Source organism: Martes martes (genome assembly GCF_963455335.1).
Source record: "Martes martes genome assembly, chromosome: 13".
NCBI classification, from domain to species: Eukaryota; Metazoa; Chordata; class Mammalia; order Carnivora; family Mustelidae; genus Martes; species Martes martes.
Window position 1 is genome coordinate 37,488,239 of NC_137901.1, and position 16,319 is coordinate 37,504,557.

The 16,319-nt window shown below is 41.0% G+C and overlaps 1 protein-coding gene across 7 annotated transcripts in view; it reads right to left on the reverse strand.

Moving 5' to 3' along the window:
• DTNA (dystrobrevin alpha) overlaps window positions 1–16,319 on the reverse strand; it is a 374,000-nt gene that overhangs the window by 86,909 nt on the left and 270,772 nt on the right. For all 7 annotated transcript variants that reach the window (XM_080821015.1, XM_080821021.1, XM_080821016.1 and 4 more), the window contains one exon: window positions 5,765–5,978. In XM_080821015.1, the coding sequence (XP_080677141.1) occupies window positions 5,765–5,978 (214 nt within the window). The remainder of the gene's footprint in view (window positions 1–5,764; window positions 5,979–16,319) is intronic.

A 16,319-nucleotide genomic window follows, 5' to 3' on the forward strand; every position in this document is an offset into this window, starting at 1 on the left:
AATTCTTTTCTACTAGAACAAAATTTTAGCGATTAGAGGAGAATGTTCTGTGGAAATCTTGAATTTAAGACGTAGTAAGAAAAAAGAATCACCAGGCAAACACTATGTTAAATATCTAGTTTTGGCCATATAGATAGTAAAAAGAAAAGAGAACATTTGGTTTTATAGACCTCTTCCTTCTTTGCTCTCACACATCCTCACAGCCTCAAATGTGAATGACACATTTCATTGGTGCACTGAGAAAGGGCCACGTACTTGTAGTATGTCCTGCATTAAACATCAAAATCATCTTTAAAACTCAAAAGGCAGAGGGTTTTGGCAGAGTTCCAGAATATTCTATATCCATGCGTCTGAAATAGCGCCGTTGGTACCTTTCGTAGTGCTGGGGGGTGGGGCAGGAGGGCTCAGCAGTGCAAATGGATGTTCAAATGGCTCAGCAAGGTGCAATACATCAAGCAGAGAGGAAAATACCAGGATTTTGTATTCCCTGTGAAAGACTATTATACGATAGATTTGGAGTTCTGGATGACTGTCATAAAACTGACTCGAAATCTACAATGTAATAAAAGTTAAATCCCAATATTTCCTTCACATATGCTCTGTCAGATTGTCTAAATAACGGCAAACTGGAAAGGTGAGGAATGTGAGCCTGATAGAAATATCCTGAAAAAGCAGGGTAGGTCTGGGGCGGGGGGGGGGGGGGGGGGGAGGATGTACATTAACTCTCATTAAGAAAAAAGAAACAGGGGCGCCTGGGTGGCTCAGTGGGTTGGGCCTCTGCCTTCGGCTCGGGTCGTGATCCCAGGGTCCTGGGATCGGGCCCCGCATCGGGCTCTCTGCTCAGCAACGAGCCTGCTTCCTCCTCTCTCTCTCTGCCTGCCTCTCTCCCTACTTGTGGTCTCTGTCTGTCAAATAAATAAATAAAATCTTTAAAAAAAAAAAAGAAAAGAAAAGAAAAAAGAAACAGAAAACATGAATAGAGCTGAACATATCCTGATGCCTGAAACAAAGGATTTTTTTTTTCCCCACTCACCTCACCTGTAATCACACTGTGTCAAACTGGGAGGATTGATGGCACACAGAAAATGCTGACAACACATTAGCTGTTATTACAATTAGCATATTATTACTATCATTGGAGAAGTGGCGTTAATAATATAGCTTGACATCATAGGAATGTCCCTGTTCCTTTTAATATTTATCATTGTCCTATTGTGATATTCATATGACTGAATGTATGTGAAAACAACATTTGCTAAAAACAAGGCCACTATTACATAATCTACCTGAGAAGGACCTTCCCTAAGAAGGAAGATTCTAGTGAACTGAAAAGAGATGAAGTCAACAGACTGAAGTTGTTCATGTTTCCCAGGGAAGTAAGAAGAGAGTAAGAGAACCACGTTGACGTTTTTTGGTGAAAATAGGATACCCCCACATTAGTAGCCATAGACATCTGATTTTCTTCTCTTGTAGAGCAGAAGTAAAAATAGAGGTTATGAACCTAGGTGTCAGGCAAAGTTGGATTCTTGGTAAGATACTAGAGATTTAGTATCTTGGTAAGATAATAGAGATTTAGGAGGACTTGATTCCAGAAAAAGAATGAGAAGAAATCAGTGTGGTGAGCTAAGAAAAGTTAATCATTTATCTTCATTCATTCATTCACAAGTTCATTCTGAGCTGGATACCGTCTCAGGCCTGTGTGTGTAAAGAGACACGACCCTGCTCGGCAGTAGTTTGAGGGGGGTGGTCATACACACAGTAAGACACGCACCGTAACGGAAGAGCGGATTCATGTGTGAGGAACAGTAGGGTCGGGGCCAGTGCGAGTTAGCTCAGTCAGGAGAGGGGAAGGGCTTCCCAGTGGACCAGTTCTGTGACCAACCCCCCCTCCCCAGAAGGCCACTAAAGACTTCTAAGAATTAATATCAAGGTCACAATTATCCCTCCATAAAGCTATTGAAAAAAAAAATATATTGTCGGGACGCCTGGGTGGCTCAGTTGGTTAAGCAGCTGCCTTCAGCTCGGGTCATGATCCCAGTGTTCTGGGATCGAGTCCCACATCGGCTCCTTGCTTGGCGGAGAGCCTGCTTCTCCCTCTGCCTCTGCCTATGCTCGCTCACTCTCTCTCCCTCTCTCTTTCTCTCTGACAAATAAATAAATAAAATTAAAAAAAAATATATATATATATTGTCATCTTGTAACTTGCTGCCAAGTTGTTTTACTGTCGTTACTTTCTATTTCCTTAAAAATAACAGTAACGGTGAGAAGAAAAGCTGCTGCCAGGCGGTCAGCAAATAAGGGAAGGCAGTAGGCTCATTCCTGAGGTGTGCAGAAGAAAGAGACAAGACAGAGAGACAGGTTCAGGCTGTTTCCCAATATCCTTCTTCCCTTTCGGTCCCTGCTCCCTAATTCTGACACATCTTTTCCCACTCTTCCCAGGTGTATCCGTCCATTTTCTTAAGGACCCTGGAGAAGACAGTGTCTGGGGTGGAAAGACCGTTAGCAGTTGGCTGGTAATTGATGACAGCTTGTCTCCTGCTAGGTACAGCCATTTTTAGAAGGGAAGTCAGGAAGAACAAAAATCTTCTAGACTCAAGAGCCTGACTATTCAGAGACAGAAAGACAAGCATAAGTAGAGCCATTGGGCACACATGTTAGGTCCTAACATTCTAGAAATCATCCTGCATATGCAGCTACACACTCTCTACCTCCCAAGAGGCTGACTCGGTGGAGACAACTTAGAACCAGAAGCCTGACCGCGGTCTGCAGTAAGCATGCCCATGTGAAAACTGAGAGCAAGGTGTTTTTTGGGGGGAGAGAAGGAAGGAGTGCTGTTTTGGGGAACTATGCTGTGAGAAGGCAAGTCTGGCTCTCAGGGCCACAGCCAAGTGCAGTGGGCTTTGAACTTCCTTTCCAGTTACCATTGTCATGGCAGACTCTGCCTCACTGGGTCTGGTGAATTTTAAGGCCCTTCTAAAACAATGACCAAGTTTCTCTGAATGCAATTTCTTATTCTCATTCTCCATGAATTTAAATCGCTATACTGTCTTTCTTTTTTTTAAAATGTATATAGATGACCTCTTTAGAATGCAGGATTTAATTTTTTTAAAATATTTTATTTATTTAACACAGAGAAATCACAAGTAGGCAGAGATGCAGGCAGAGAGAGAGGGGGGAAGCAGACTCCCCGCTGAGCAGAGAGCCCGATGTGGGGCTCGATCCCAGGACCCTGAGATCATGACCTGAGCCGAAGGCAGAGGCTTAACCCACTGAGCCACCCAGGTGCCCCAGGATTTAATTTTTATTTTAGAGTTTCCCCCCTGGTTTTTATATGTTCATTTAAATTACCGCAAATGAGAGAAAATCTCCCAAATGTTTCAGTGATTCTATAATAGCAACAACCTATCTTTGATGTACTAGGGCTCATTCACATCTACCAACATGCAGAAGGCTCCCTTAAACACTTGGGTTCTGTCGCGGGATAGGCGGTAGGAAGTGACACCAGATTTCCACACTGGATCTCTTTGGAAAAATAGGAGTTGACTATTATAAGAAATGGAATTGAACATTCATTTTATTATTAAGTTTCTCTTCTTACATTCACTTCTAAGTGAATATTTCCGGTTACATTCTCTTCCCAGTTAGTGATGCTTCCTTACGGCGCACATCTCACATCATCTAGAATTTCAAAAGCCATCAGATAGAAATGTGAGTATCAGCAGAACTGCCTATACTCATTTGCTATGCCGAGAGAGAGAAGGCAGAAGTATCTATAGATGGGGGTCTCTACGTGGATGTGTCTGTAGATCTGTAAAATGAGATTTCTCTATGTGGATGTTTAAAAAAATCTACTACAATGAGATTATTGGAAGTATACATCAGGGCCCTTTTTATCTGTAAGAAGAGGAAGAGCCAAACAAATAATTCCATTTGAACATTCATGTCAATGTTTCCTTACCTTGGGATAGTCCATAAGCTTAGCATTCATCAATCTTGAACTAATTATCAGTAGCTGTTTAGAGAATATATGCAGGTCATTTTTTTCAAAGTGATCTTCCCAATATTTCCAAACAGAAATGAAAAACTAACTCTATTGTATATTTCTCAAGACATGAGAAATATTGAGGTATAGTATATTGTATCATATAAAATATAAGATATATATATATCACATCTCTCATGTATTTCATAAAATCCCCCTTCCTTATTGTTAATCTGGCCCCATTTCTGTACTTACAGAGTGGATACAAATTATTTTTTACCTTTGAGCCCTTACGAATCCTTCAGGAATACTCTAAGATTTGGCAAGAATTTTAGCTCTCTTTTTATATTTTCCATTGTTCCACTTAAAACAAATAAGTGCCCTGAAGATGTTAGCGGCAAGTCTGGAAGCTTCTGTGCTCTTGTCAAAGGGGGCAGGATGGAAATGTCCTTAGAGTCATTCCATAGCCTGGTTCCATTCTGTCACCTGTCACGTGGAACCATAGCCTTCCCTACTTGACTGCCACTCGGTTACCATAGTGATTAGGCCAAAGCAGTACATCAGTTTTGAAGTCTGTATAGGCTAAGCATGGGATCTATCAAGCTGGACTGCTTATTTTAGAACTGTTTATTTTAACTCGAGAATTACTCAAAATATAAACATCCCGAGACAATAATCTACACTGGTCAAACTGAGCACAAATAATTCTGTTACCACTCTAGGCTGTAAAGTGACAGCTGGTGACTTTTATGAGTGGCATAATAACATTAGCCGGGTTGGAACCTCTCCAGTGCCGGGCTTCAATATTCCCAGGCATTGGCCAGACAATGAGACTAAGCAAAATCTTTCGAGAGTCTTAAAATGCGATCGCTGAAAGGTCAAGTTAGCAATTTTCCTTTTTAATATTCAAAACCAGTAGTGAAAGTGGAGATGTTGATACTATATCTAGACTAGAGGCTATCAGCAAAAGACCTTTTGAAATCTTTAGGCTGATAAAGTAATTCAGGGGAGTTTTTACACTTCACAAGGCTGCCACATATGCCTTGGAAGAGAAATCTTAGCTGAATACCTAAATCCCTACTCTGCCCCTAACCAGTCGAGAGACACTGGACAAGCCACAGTGCTTCAGGTCTTTCATCTGTAAAATGAGAGATTTGGAAGAACAATCTTTAATATTTCAGCCAGTTCTGAAATCCTCTGATTCTATGAGAGGAAATTATAAGATAATGAGACTGAGTTTCAACTGTCTTGTGTGGACGGCATGACATGGCTTTAGATGGCACATTATTGACGGATCCCGTAATGCAAGTCGTGGTTACTTTCACCAGGCTGGTCAGGAAACCCTTGTCAATTTCTGTCTGTCTGCTCTAGGGTCTTGTTATGACACCTCAGAAACACTGTCTTAGACAATCTGCAAAGAAGAGAGTTAAAAACATCCTCCCAGTTTATAGTTCATTGAACTGCTCCATAGACATGCCATCATGCCACACTTTCAGACAACCACAGCTTCTAGGAAGCGTGGGATGAGTTAAATAAAGGTCAGCGTAGAAAATACGACTGTCCTCAACTTCCTATGGTTCTATTTTACTCCCTAGTTTTTCTCCAGAGCATTTGAAATGGACGTTACACACGGAGAGACTTTATTGAGATAAGTAACTGGTCAAGAAAAGAAGAGGTGGTTGGTTACTTGCAGGAACTTATTTGGAAGAAAGACCAAGAAGGATAAGAGGAAGGAGAGACCAAACATGTGGAGAGGAACAGATATCCGGAGAGAGAGCTTACGGGTCAAAGGCCGCCAGCAGGAAGTTAAGCAGGAGGCTGATGGACTGCTCCACCTGGATTTGGTGAGTGGTTGGCATCCGTTTGTTGAGCTGGTAGAAAATGGTGGACAGCACAGCCTCCAAGCGGGCCACACTGAGTTCTATGTTCGGGTCCAGGTTGTTCAGAGCATTTTCCCGCAATGCTTCTATGACGTTCCAAATGTCCACCAGGTGCACTACACACAATTAAAGCAGAGGGAACACATTAGCCCAAAATGCAGGGAAAGGTTAAGTTCGTTATTTTACACGTACCATCGGTCTGGTTTTGTCGAGGTCCCGCACAACCTTCAATATGGGATCGACTTCTGTAGGGGTTGACACAGTAAAGGTACATGGACAAAGAAGAGCTCAAAGACTTGATATGTATAATAGCAAGAAAATAATTTCCTGAAAACCACAGTAGATGGTTATTGCCAATCTTCAAAATGACCCTTAAAATACAGCTACTATCTTTATGTTACGTGTGAGAAACTGAGGGAAGTTAACTGACAAATGCCAAGATCCAAGGCCAGTGGACAGCAAAAATGGCATTCAAATCCATGTCTCTCTGACTTTTTAAAAATATTGTGATGTACCTGACACACAACACCGTGTAAGTTTAAGTGTAAGGTATACGACATGTTGATTTTGATACATTTCTATATTGCAATGTGATCACCACCGTAGCATTAGCGAACACGTCATGTCCCATAATTACCATTTCTTTTTCTGTGGTGAGAACATTTACGATCTAGTTTCTTAGCAACTTTGAAGTATACAGCACTTGTGATTAAAATTAACAAGTCTATCTGGCTTGAAAGCATTTTTCCAAGGCACACACTGACCCCTTAAAAGAGCAAACCACACTCAAATTCTAGTGTTTGAAAAGATATTGAACCTGCATTTATTTAAAATATTTTCATTTGTTTATATACTTTTCGTAGTATAAGATTTGAAATAAAGGGGGGAAAGTTAAGGAAGGTAGGAAGAGAGGTAGGGGAAAAAGGAAAAGTAATCTCTAGAAGGCAGCAGCAGAACTTAATCACAGATCCCTTGACTAACCTGGTCAAGAACAAACAGTTCTCTGGCTTATATTACTGAGTAGCTCACCAAGCTGAAGTCATGGTTAGTTTCACTAGGATATCGAGAATTTCATTTCTCTTTCTTCCCTGTTTGTGCTGAGGTCTTGTTATAACATTCCAGAAACCATCGCCACAATCAAGACAGTGAACATCTCCATCAGTCCTAAAAGTTTCTTCCTGCTCCTTTTAATTCACCCCACTTCCCATCCCAGACAACCACTTCCAAGATGCTTTTCTAGAAGTTTATATAGCTGGAATTATACAGTATGTACTCTTTTTTTGGGGGGTGGTCTGGATTCTGGATTCTTTTACTTGGTATAATTATCTTGAAACTCATCTGTGCTGTTGCATGTAACAATAGTTTCTTCCTTTACACCGTTGAGCAGTACTCTTTTGTATGGATAGGTCACAATTTGGTTATCAACTCACCTGCTGATGGACACTTGGGTTGTTTCAGTTTTGGGTGATCATGAATGAAGTTGCTATGAACAATCTTGCACAAATGTTTGTATTGACATATGCTTCCATTTCTGTTGGTAAATACTTGGAAATGAAGTGCCTAGGTGGTATGGTCAGTGTACGTTTAATTTCTGAGAAACTTCCCAAGTGTTTTCCAACATAGTTGTACTATTTTCCATCCACAACAACAAGGTATGAGAATTCCAGTTTCTTTACAGTGACACCAAATTTAAGGTTCGCTTTTCATGACACCTTTGCATTTGAAAACAAATCTGTTGTTTTTCTCAGTGAAATGCGTACTTATGTTTCAGTTCCTGAGAAATGAGCACTCCATATATGCTTTCCTACCAACTCCCAAGTTTTAGTTTCCTACCTCTTTGCTCATGTATAACACTATATTTAAAAAACAACACTAACATATATTGAATTCTGGGCTTGGGAATCTTCCAATAAACACTGGACTTGAAGTCTGAAGACCTACGTCCAAACATGGCTCTCCTCCTACAAGTGCATGCCCTCTTAACCTCAAAGACTTGGAGCTTTATTTTCCTCATCTACAAAGCAGGGACGGTATTCCTTAAATGGGAAAAAATCACGAAGTCAGTTGTGGGAGTGCCTGATACACCGAGACAGTACATTACACTTGAACAAATGAACAATGTAAATCATGTAAAAAAAAAACCCCAAACCAAACAAACACAACTTTGTAGCATATCTCTGATTTGGGACAAAAGAATGCAAATCACTTTCTAACTGAAATACTTAAATGCTTATTAGATTTGGAGCAATTCAAATTTATGTGATAGCAAATTTGTTATCTTTTCTGTATATCACACAACAAGGAAATTATTTGTTTCTCCCCCCCCCCCAAATTTTACTTATTTATTTGGCAGAGAGACACAGCAAGAGAGGGAACACAAGCAGGGGGAATGGGAGAGGGAGAAGCAGGCTTCCCACTGAGCAGGGAGCCCGATGCGGGGCTCAATCCTGAGACCCTGGGATCATGACCTGAGCTGAAGGCAGACACTTAACAACTGAGCCACCCAGGCGCCCCAGAAATTACTTGTTTCTTAATGCTTTTCATCCAGTTTTTCAATTTGGCAACCAGAGTACTTCCAAGGAGATAGCATCTGTAAGTGTGTTTATTTATTTAATGTCTTGAGGAATTCAATGAATTTCTGTGGGAACTGGGATTCCTATATTTTTCCCTTTATGTTTCATCTAGAGATTCTCTGGATCTAGTCCTTGGGGATCTGTCTGGGTTCAGAATGCAAAGATGTTGTTCCTGCCTCAGAGAACTAACAGTCAGGTGGGGATAGAGACATGATTCACAATCACACAGATAATCAGAAATGGTGACCTAGCATGACAGACAGGGTGGTAGGTACAAAATGGGATTAGGAGATGGTTTGTGAAGAGGCCGGAGGAACAAGATAAGGCTGGAGGAGCCCTGTAGCTCTGGCAGGTATTTGGGTCTTTACGTTGAAAGTATGAAGACACGGGTTTTAAATAGAGTGACATGCTCAGAAATGCAGCTTAAAGACGTCATTTCAGACTGTAAGGGAAGAGAGTAATTGACATGGACAGGCGTGCAGGGCAGAAGTGGCTGGAGCCTGCTGCCGTGGTCCCAGGGAAGATGGTGGTATTATTTCTTTTTCTTTCTTTCTTTCTTTCTTTTTTTTTTTTTAAGATTTTATTTATTTGTCAGAGAGAGAGTGCACAGGCAGACAGAGGTAGAGGCAGAGGGAGAAGCAGGCTCCCTGCCGAGAAAGGAGCCCGATGTGGGACTGGATCCCAGGACACCCGGATCATGACCCGAACGGAAGGCAGCCACTTAACCGACTGAGCCACCCAGGCGTTCTGTAAAGATGGTGGTATTATTTCTTAAAAGATTCATTTACTTATTTTAGAAGGGAAGAGAAGAGGCAGAGGGAGAGGGACGGAGAGACTCTCTAGCAGACTCCCCACTGAGCATGGAGCCCAACCCAGGGCTGGATTCCCTGACCCTGAGATCACGACCCAAGCCAAGACCCAGAGTCAAACGAACAACTGAGCCACCCGGGGCCCCCTCGGGATGTGGGCATTTTTGCAGAGGCGTGGCAGTGCACAAAAAACCGTAATCATGCACATTACACATACTTATCTTCCAAGAGTGGCAGAAGGCAGATTTTGTAATCACAAAGATTGAGGTTTCACTCCTGGCTCCCCTAATAACTGTCGAACTGTGGGCAAGTTATTTCTCCCCTATACATGTTATTTTTTCCTTTTTAGAAATAAGGAGAGGAATCCCAACCAGAGAGAGTTGTAGTGAGGAGAAAGAAAAAGTATAGACAAGTGCTGACCACAGAGTTGACACACAGGTGCTCAACAAATGATAGCTGTTAGTGTTAAAATAATTAAACACCTTCGATTTACAGCCATACTCTCTTCTTACTAACTTCCGAGATCTGTGACTCCAAACGTAAGCTTCAGCACAGTCCCCCCAAATTTAATAACCCAATTAACATGCAACTTTGCACATATATAGGCTCTCTAAAAGAAGCTTAAACTACATCCCAGCCATAAAAGTGGATCCTGTTCAGTCCGTCATGAATACTGAGTTGGTGGAGTTTGAATTGATTTGGCCATAGTTGATCAGTAGAGGGGGGTGAGGAAGGCCCTCTTCCACAGAGACTTCTTGGAAACTTTCACTGGTAACTACTATGGGAGCTGCAGATCAGAGTGCAGAACTGTGCAAGTTCCTGGACAGTAGGTTCGACCAACTTCTACTGACCTTGGGCAAGTCACTTAACATCCTTAAGTTTCAGTTTCCACATCTGTATAGTGGGGACAATAAGAGTTGCTCCAGAAAAACAACAAAAAACAGCTGCTCCACTGCAGGGCTATTGAGGGGATCAAATGAGATAATCCATACAAAGCATTTCACATGGCGCTTAGTGAATAAGTTATTAAATAATTACTTAACATCCATTCATTATTTTTGAAAGGGTATCACAAGCTTTTTGCTTAATGAAATAGGAACACTAAGAAATGTGCTAAGTTGAGAGTCATAAGGAAGCTATTAGGAAGTCTGTTTGAAAAGTCTGACAGTTGTATAAACATGTCGTTTACTCTTGAGCCATCAAATCATTTTAGAAAATGAAGACATTTGTGTTGTGCAGTGATGACTGTGCACCACTAGATGGCACTGTGCACACTTTACTAAATATCCATCAAGCTTTAACTGTCCATGGTAAGCACCTATTAGGCACAGGCCTAGGAAGTGGGGTTTCCTCATCTATATTACTGCATACATTTTACACTAATATACTAGATAAAGCAACAGTTTGTATAATAAAATTATTTGGCTAACATTATCCATATCAAATATAAACATGTATTCTTAAAAGTAGTATTTAGTACTTCACAGAATCTTAAAAATAATATTAGTGTAAATTTTGGACATAAGTAATGCCTAACAGCTTGTAATCATAAATAAATCAAAATAGACACAGCTTTAATAGTTTGTCTTCAAAATGAAATATGATAAATATATAAAAAGAAGATCAACAAATGCTTAGTTTGATGCATTAATTAAAAATATAATGTTTTTATAAAAAAAAATAGTTTGTCTTCAGTCCAGGCAATCTCAGGTAGGAAAGGGCTAAGTCAGAGGCAGAGGTGTGGTATATTTGCATGAGGGTAGAGAAGAGTTTGCTGTTCTCAAGTGACGTTTCTTATCTGTTTGTTGATGTTACATTATGTTCATAGGAAATGAACTCTTTAGGTCACAGAGCTGACTTAAATTCAAATATCTCTGGGAAAAGTGCAAAAATACCAAACTCATTTATACCTAGAAAGGAATGACCGAGCTCATAAACTTGATCGGAAATAGAAGAAGTATATAAATAGGGTAAATATGGAAGAGAGGGCACAGAAAGGACAGGAATATCAAAAGACAAGCTCAGGAGTTAGTCTATGTAATTATTTAGTCCAGGACCAGGCTTCCCTGGACCACATCATCATAGAGATTGGGTCCAGGTCAGTGAATCTAAGGACAATTTTTTTTATTAAGCACTTAGGAAAAGGAAAAAAAAGCTTAAGCACTTGGAGATTTCAAAATTCCGAAGCCTACTTTCTACTACTTACCAGTTCCAAAATTTAGGAAGGTGGGAAAGGCTTTCCACAAAGCTCTCCAGGTGATTCTGACAATCTTATAAAACTTTAGAAGTCTTTCAGAGGGCTTGCAGCTGGGGAAGGTCAGTAAACAATCATAGTGACTTTTTAACTCTGGTCATTTTGGAGTGGGTTTTTCACCGTGGCCGCAGGCTGGAAAGCCCTACAGGTTGTAGAACAGCTCACTGGGGCTGCTGCTCTTGGACCGCACTCAGAGCCGCAAGGCAGTAGACTTGTTAGAAATGCACAATCATAGGCCCCCAACCCTGATCTGGAGAATCAGAATCTGCATTTTAACAACATTCCCAGGTAGTTTAAGAATGACAAACAGGCTGGAAGTCAGTGGTTCTCTGTCCTTGGCATCAAGAGAGCCTGCAATGTTCTTCTTCTTTTTTTATTAAGATTTCATTTATTTGGGACACTTGGGTGGCTCAATTGGTCAAGCATCTGCCTTCAGCTCTGGTCAGCATCCCTGGGTCTTGGGATTGAGTCCCATGTGGGGCTCCTTGCTCAGTGGGGAGTCTTATTCTCCCTCTGCCTGCTGCTCCCCCTGCTTGTGGGTTCTTTCTCTCTCTCTGACAGATAAATAAATAAAACCTAGAAAAAAGAAAATATTTCATTTATTTATTTGAGAGAGCATGTGCACGCATGCGTGCATGAGAGTGAGAGCAAAAGCGAGAGTGAGAGAGAGAGCATATGAGGGGTGGGGTGAGTAGGGACGGAGGGAGAGGGAGAAGCAGACTCCCTAGGGATCATGACTGGGAGAAAAGTAATTTGCATTAGGTTGGGAATTGAACATAAACTGTTGGTATGCCACTGGGAATATCCTCTAGCGTGCAGATGGGGCATGTGTATGTGTGTGCACACTCATGCATACACCCTGTCAACCCCCATCTATCTGGCCACCCAGGCTTAAAGTGAGGGTGATTGTTGTTCGAGGCTTGCTTAGGACAAGTTTTCCAGTCTGATACACACAGGTAAAAGTAGGGAGAATTCTGATGCTGACTTACTCATCCAATCCCACTACAAAGGAGCTAGGTTGTTTCTCCAGAAAACTTGTCCAGATCTTCCCTCCCTAGATCCAAGTTCCCTGAATTTCAGGAAAATTCCCAGCATGAATTGCCCATTGTGACCCCTTGGTAGAGCATGAGAACCACATGCAGGTGGTATTTCTGATTCCTTTATACTGCAGGTCTGATGTGCCAAATTGTGTTCACACAGTGGATTATTAAACTTTGTTTGCAGGCTTATAGGAAAGTTATTAATGGAGAGTCATTCTTTCAGTTTTCCAATAAAGTTCCGGTGCTCTTAGCACTAAAAGATGAGCACACATAGAAGCATTGTCTTTTCCCTATGCCAGCTCTCAAATGCAAAGTTTCACTCACTATTCTAAATATCAAGTAGACTTTAGGTGAGAATGCTTTCAGGGAGCTTCCCGTGTGGGTCAGACTGTCACGTGCGTAGGGTGTGAGGAGGTGGGGAGAAGAACCCACCTCCTTGTGAGTTTCAGGAACAAATCCAGGTTCCTCTTTAAGCTCATTACCTTGCCAGCACACTAACTCGCCTTTCTTAGCCTTCCATACCAGAGGCTAACAACTTCATTTTATTCACTGAAGAAGCACTTATCAGCCCTTATTATGTCACAGTTCTCTTCTGGCTTCTAGAATTAGTGTGAACAAGACAGGTCCCTGAAGACACAGACTCACAGGTGGAAGAGGACTGTGGGATCTAGTGAACAAAGGCATAGAGCAACAAGTCTCGCTTCTCTTCCAGAGAAAAATGGGCTCAGAGATCATAGACTTGGGTTCAGATGTTTCTTCATTTGTACAACAGGAATAATAATATCCAAATTTCTTATCTTACAGGTGTTCTGGGGAACAACAAAAATCACATGGAGAACACTTACTAAACTCTAAAGCGCCATATGCATTTTAGGCATTGTTCTTATTTTTGAGAGAAAACAGGTATTAACATTTACTGTCATATTCAGATAAGACTATAATCCCCCAATTTTTTGTTCTACTCTGTCAGTGATAAAGATTTCTGTCCCTTCATACAAGTTTTCTTCTACAATTTCAGGTTGGTTTTCCTCTTACCAGGTGTGACGACGTTATAAATCCAGCGAGACTGTATCACAGCAATGAGTTTAGCTCATGTTCAGATCAAACACTTATCTCGAAATTCAGAGAACGTCAGCTCATGAGAAGAAAAGAATATTTCAGCGTGTCACTAACTTACCCTACACGTATTGCATGTACAAGCATTAACCTACAGAAGAAAACTGCCGTGTACGTACAGAACTGGGAATGGAAGCATATTTTCAAAAGAAATGAAATCCAACCAATAATTTTAAAGATTCTACAATATATGATGCTTCGTGTTAGAGGGGACTAGACCAAAGACGAGAACCTGGCCAGGAAAGAGGCTGTAATTCCCATGGGGAAAGACCCATTCAGATGGCCAGCTAAAGAGAGAGATGAGACACTATGTCATCAAAAGCCCATATCCTTTGGGCAGATTAAAAAAAAAAACAAACCAAAAACCCAAAAAACCCAAAACTACTGGAGCTGAAAATACAGGGATGCTGTTGCAGGCTGCAAACTTTGGAAAGGTTCAAAGGAGGAGGTGGTAGGGCTCAAGCTGGTTCCTCAATCACAGCAGGATCTCACTACATAAAGATGGTGGGGGTGGATACTCCAGGAAGAAGATGATCTAGTGACTGATAGCAGAGAGCAATGAATGAAGAGGGGACAACCACATCTTCTACTAACTTGTTGGGGCTAGCAGAGTTTGCTTGATGGGTGTACCAGAAAGCAGGGTCTGTAACTTTGTAACCTTTCCTTATTGGCCATTATTTGACAATTCCCTAATTTTTCAGTAATCAAATAGAGAGATAGAGAATTTGCTTCCCATCAAGTTTAACACTAAATTTCATTTTCAAAATACCATGTGAGTTAACTCCATCCCAGTCTACAGCCAACCAGTCCAGTGGTGAGAATCAAAAGTGCTCTTTGGAGCAATGAGCTGGTCTCAAACTGTGGCCTCTGATTCCATAGTTCTGGAGATTGGTCAGGGGATCCCTGGTTTCACCTGCTCCTTGGGTGATTTTGAAAAGCAAGGATGTTTGAGAACCACGACTGTGGAACATGACTTAAAGAGATGAGAGACAAGGAGAATAGGAAATTGATGCTCATTTGAGCTAGAGGAATTTATTTAAAAGATATCACAAGAATCCTAGGAACAAGGATTGTGGTCAAGAAAGCCATGTGCAAATTGTCTAGTTGTTAAGATCTTCTCAAATAAATAATTTATTTTTATGCCCTCATGCAGGCTTTTGATCATGACAAAACAGTGTTTAAGAAGTTCTCAGGGAAGAGAAATTCAGTTAAGTGGTATACTTTGCCAGGGTCAAGAAATGCATTTTGATGTGATTACACTGAAGCGATTAGCCACATTGACCAAGAACTGAGTTGGGAAAGAAAATGTTAAGAAAATACAATTTTTGTATTTGATTTCCATTCACGAGTCATGAGATACATCTTTTAATATATGAATCGAAACAACATCCAAATAACTCACCAAATTATTTTATGCTTCCAAAGTCAATGCTCCCTTGCACCTACATTACATACCTTTATCACCAAGACTGCTCTCTGTGCTAAGGATCCTTGGAGAGAAGCATCATAGCTTACAAAGATGACATTTTAGTTTCACTTTAATTTCCTGGGTAAGATGCATGATGGAAGAGAGCTTCAGGAAAAGGTCTACAACATATTTTTGGCATAAAATCAAGTAGGATATCAGGCCAATCCTCAAAGGCCCTGACAGTACATCTATTGTCCATTAGGAAAAAAGTATTCAGTTTTCCTTAAATTGTGTTTGTAGACTGGCATCATTATTCAAAATGAGGTATAGTAATTGTTGGCTCAATAGCTGTCATACCGTAAATTAAACTGAGCTGAATTCAATTGAACAAGCATTTATTAAGCCTATTATTTTCCAAAGTATTGTACCAATGATTATAAAAATAATAAGAGAAAGTAAATGAAAAGAAAGATCTGAACAATAACTAATTTCTCACTGCCAGTGTTTAACTTTGCTCGGAATATATTTAATAGCTTCAGAAGCAAGAGGATCGTGTATCTTATCTCCCCTCCGGGTAGTCATTTTGGCCTTCACTAGACAGTTTGTATAGGTTTCTTCAATATGCCGTTAGCATTCCCTACATTCTAGTGCTCTAGTTTGGGCTTTTACTGTCTTCTACGTAGATTTTTTTTTTTAAGATTTTATTTATTCATGAGAGACAGAGAGAGAGAAGGGGGAGCGGCGAGGGAGAAGCAGACTCCCTGTGGAGCAGGGAGCCCGCTGTGGGACTCGACCCCAGCACCCTGGGATCATGACCTGAGCTAAAGGCAGATGCTTAACTGACTGAGCCACCCAGGTACCCAATGGATAGTAGTGGCGGGATTCGAACCCACACCCCCAAAGAGACTGGAGCCTTAATCCAGCACCTTACACCAGTCTGCCATGCTATCTGCCAAGCCTATTCTACATAGATTTTTATAGTAACCTTTCTTACTCATCTCCAGTTCCTGCCCTCTTCTATCTGTCCTAAGAAATGGTATAAGTCCCAGCTGTGGCCATGCCATTCTTCATCACCTATTGAGTAAAACCCAATTTTCTAAGCTTGAAAACCAATGTTTGGACTCTAGTCTCCTTACCTTATTTACTTATTTGTTTGTTTTTAAGTATTTATTTATTTATTTGAGAGAGAGATCACGAGAGTGAGTGGGGTGGGGAGGGGTAGAGGGAGAGAATCTTCAAGCAGACTCCCTGCTGAGT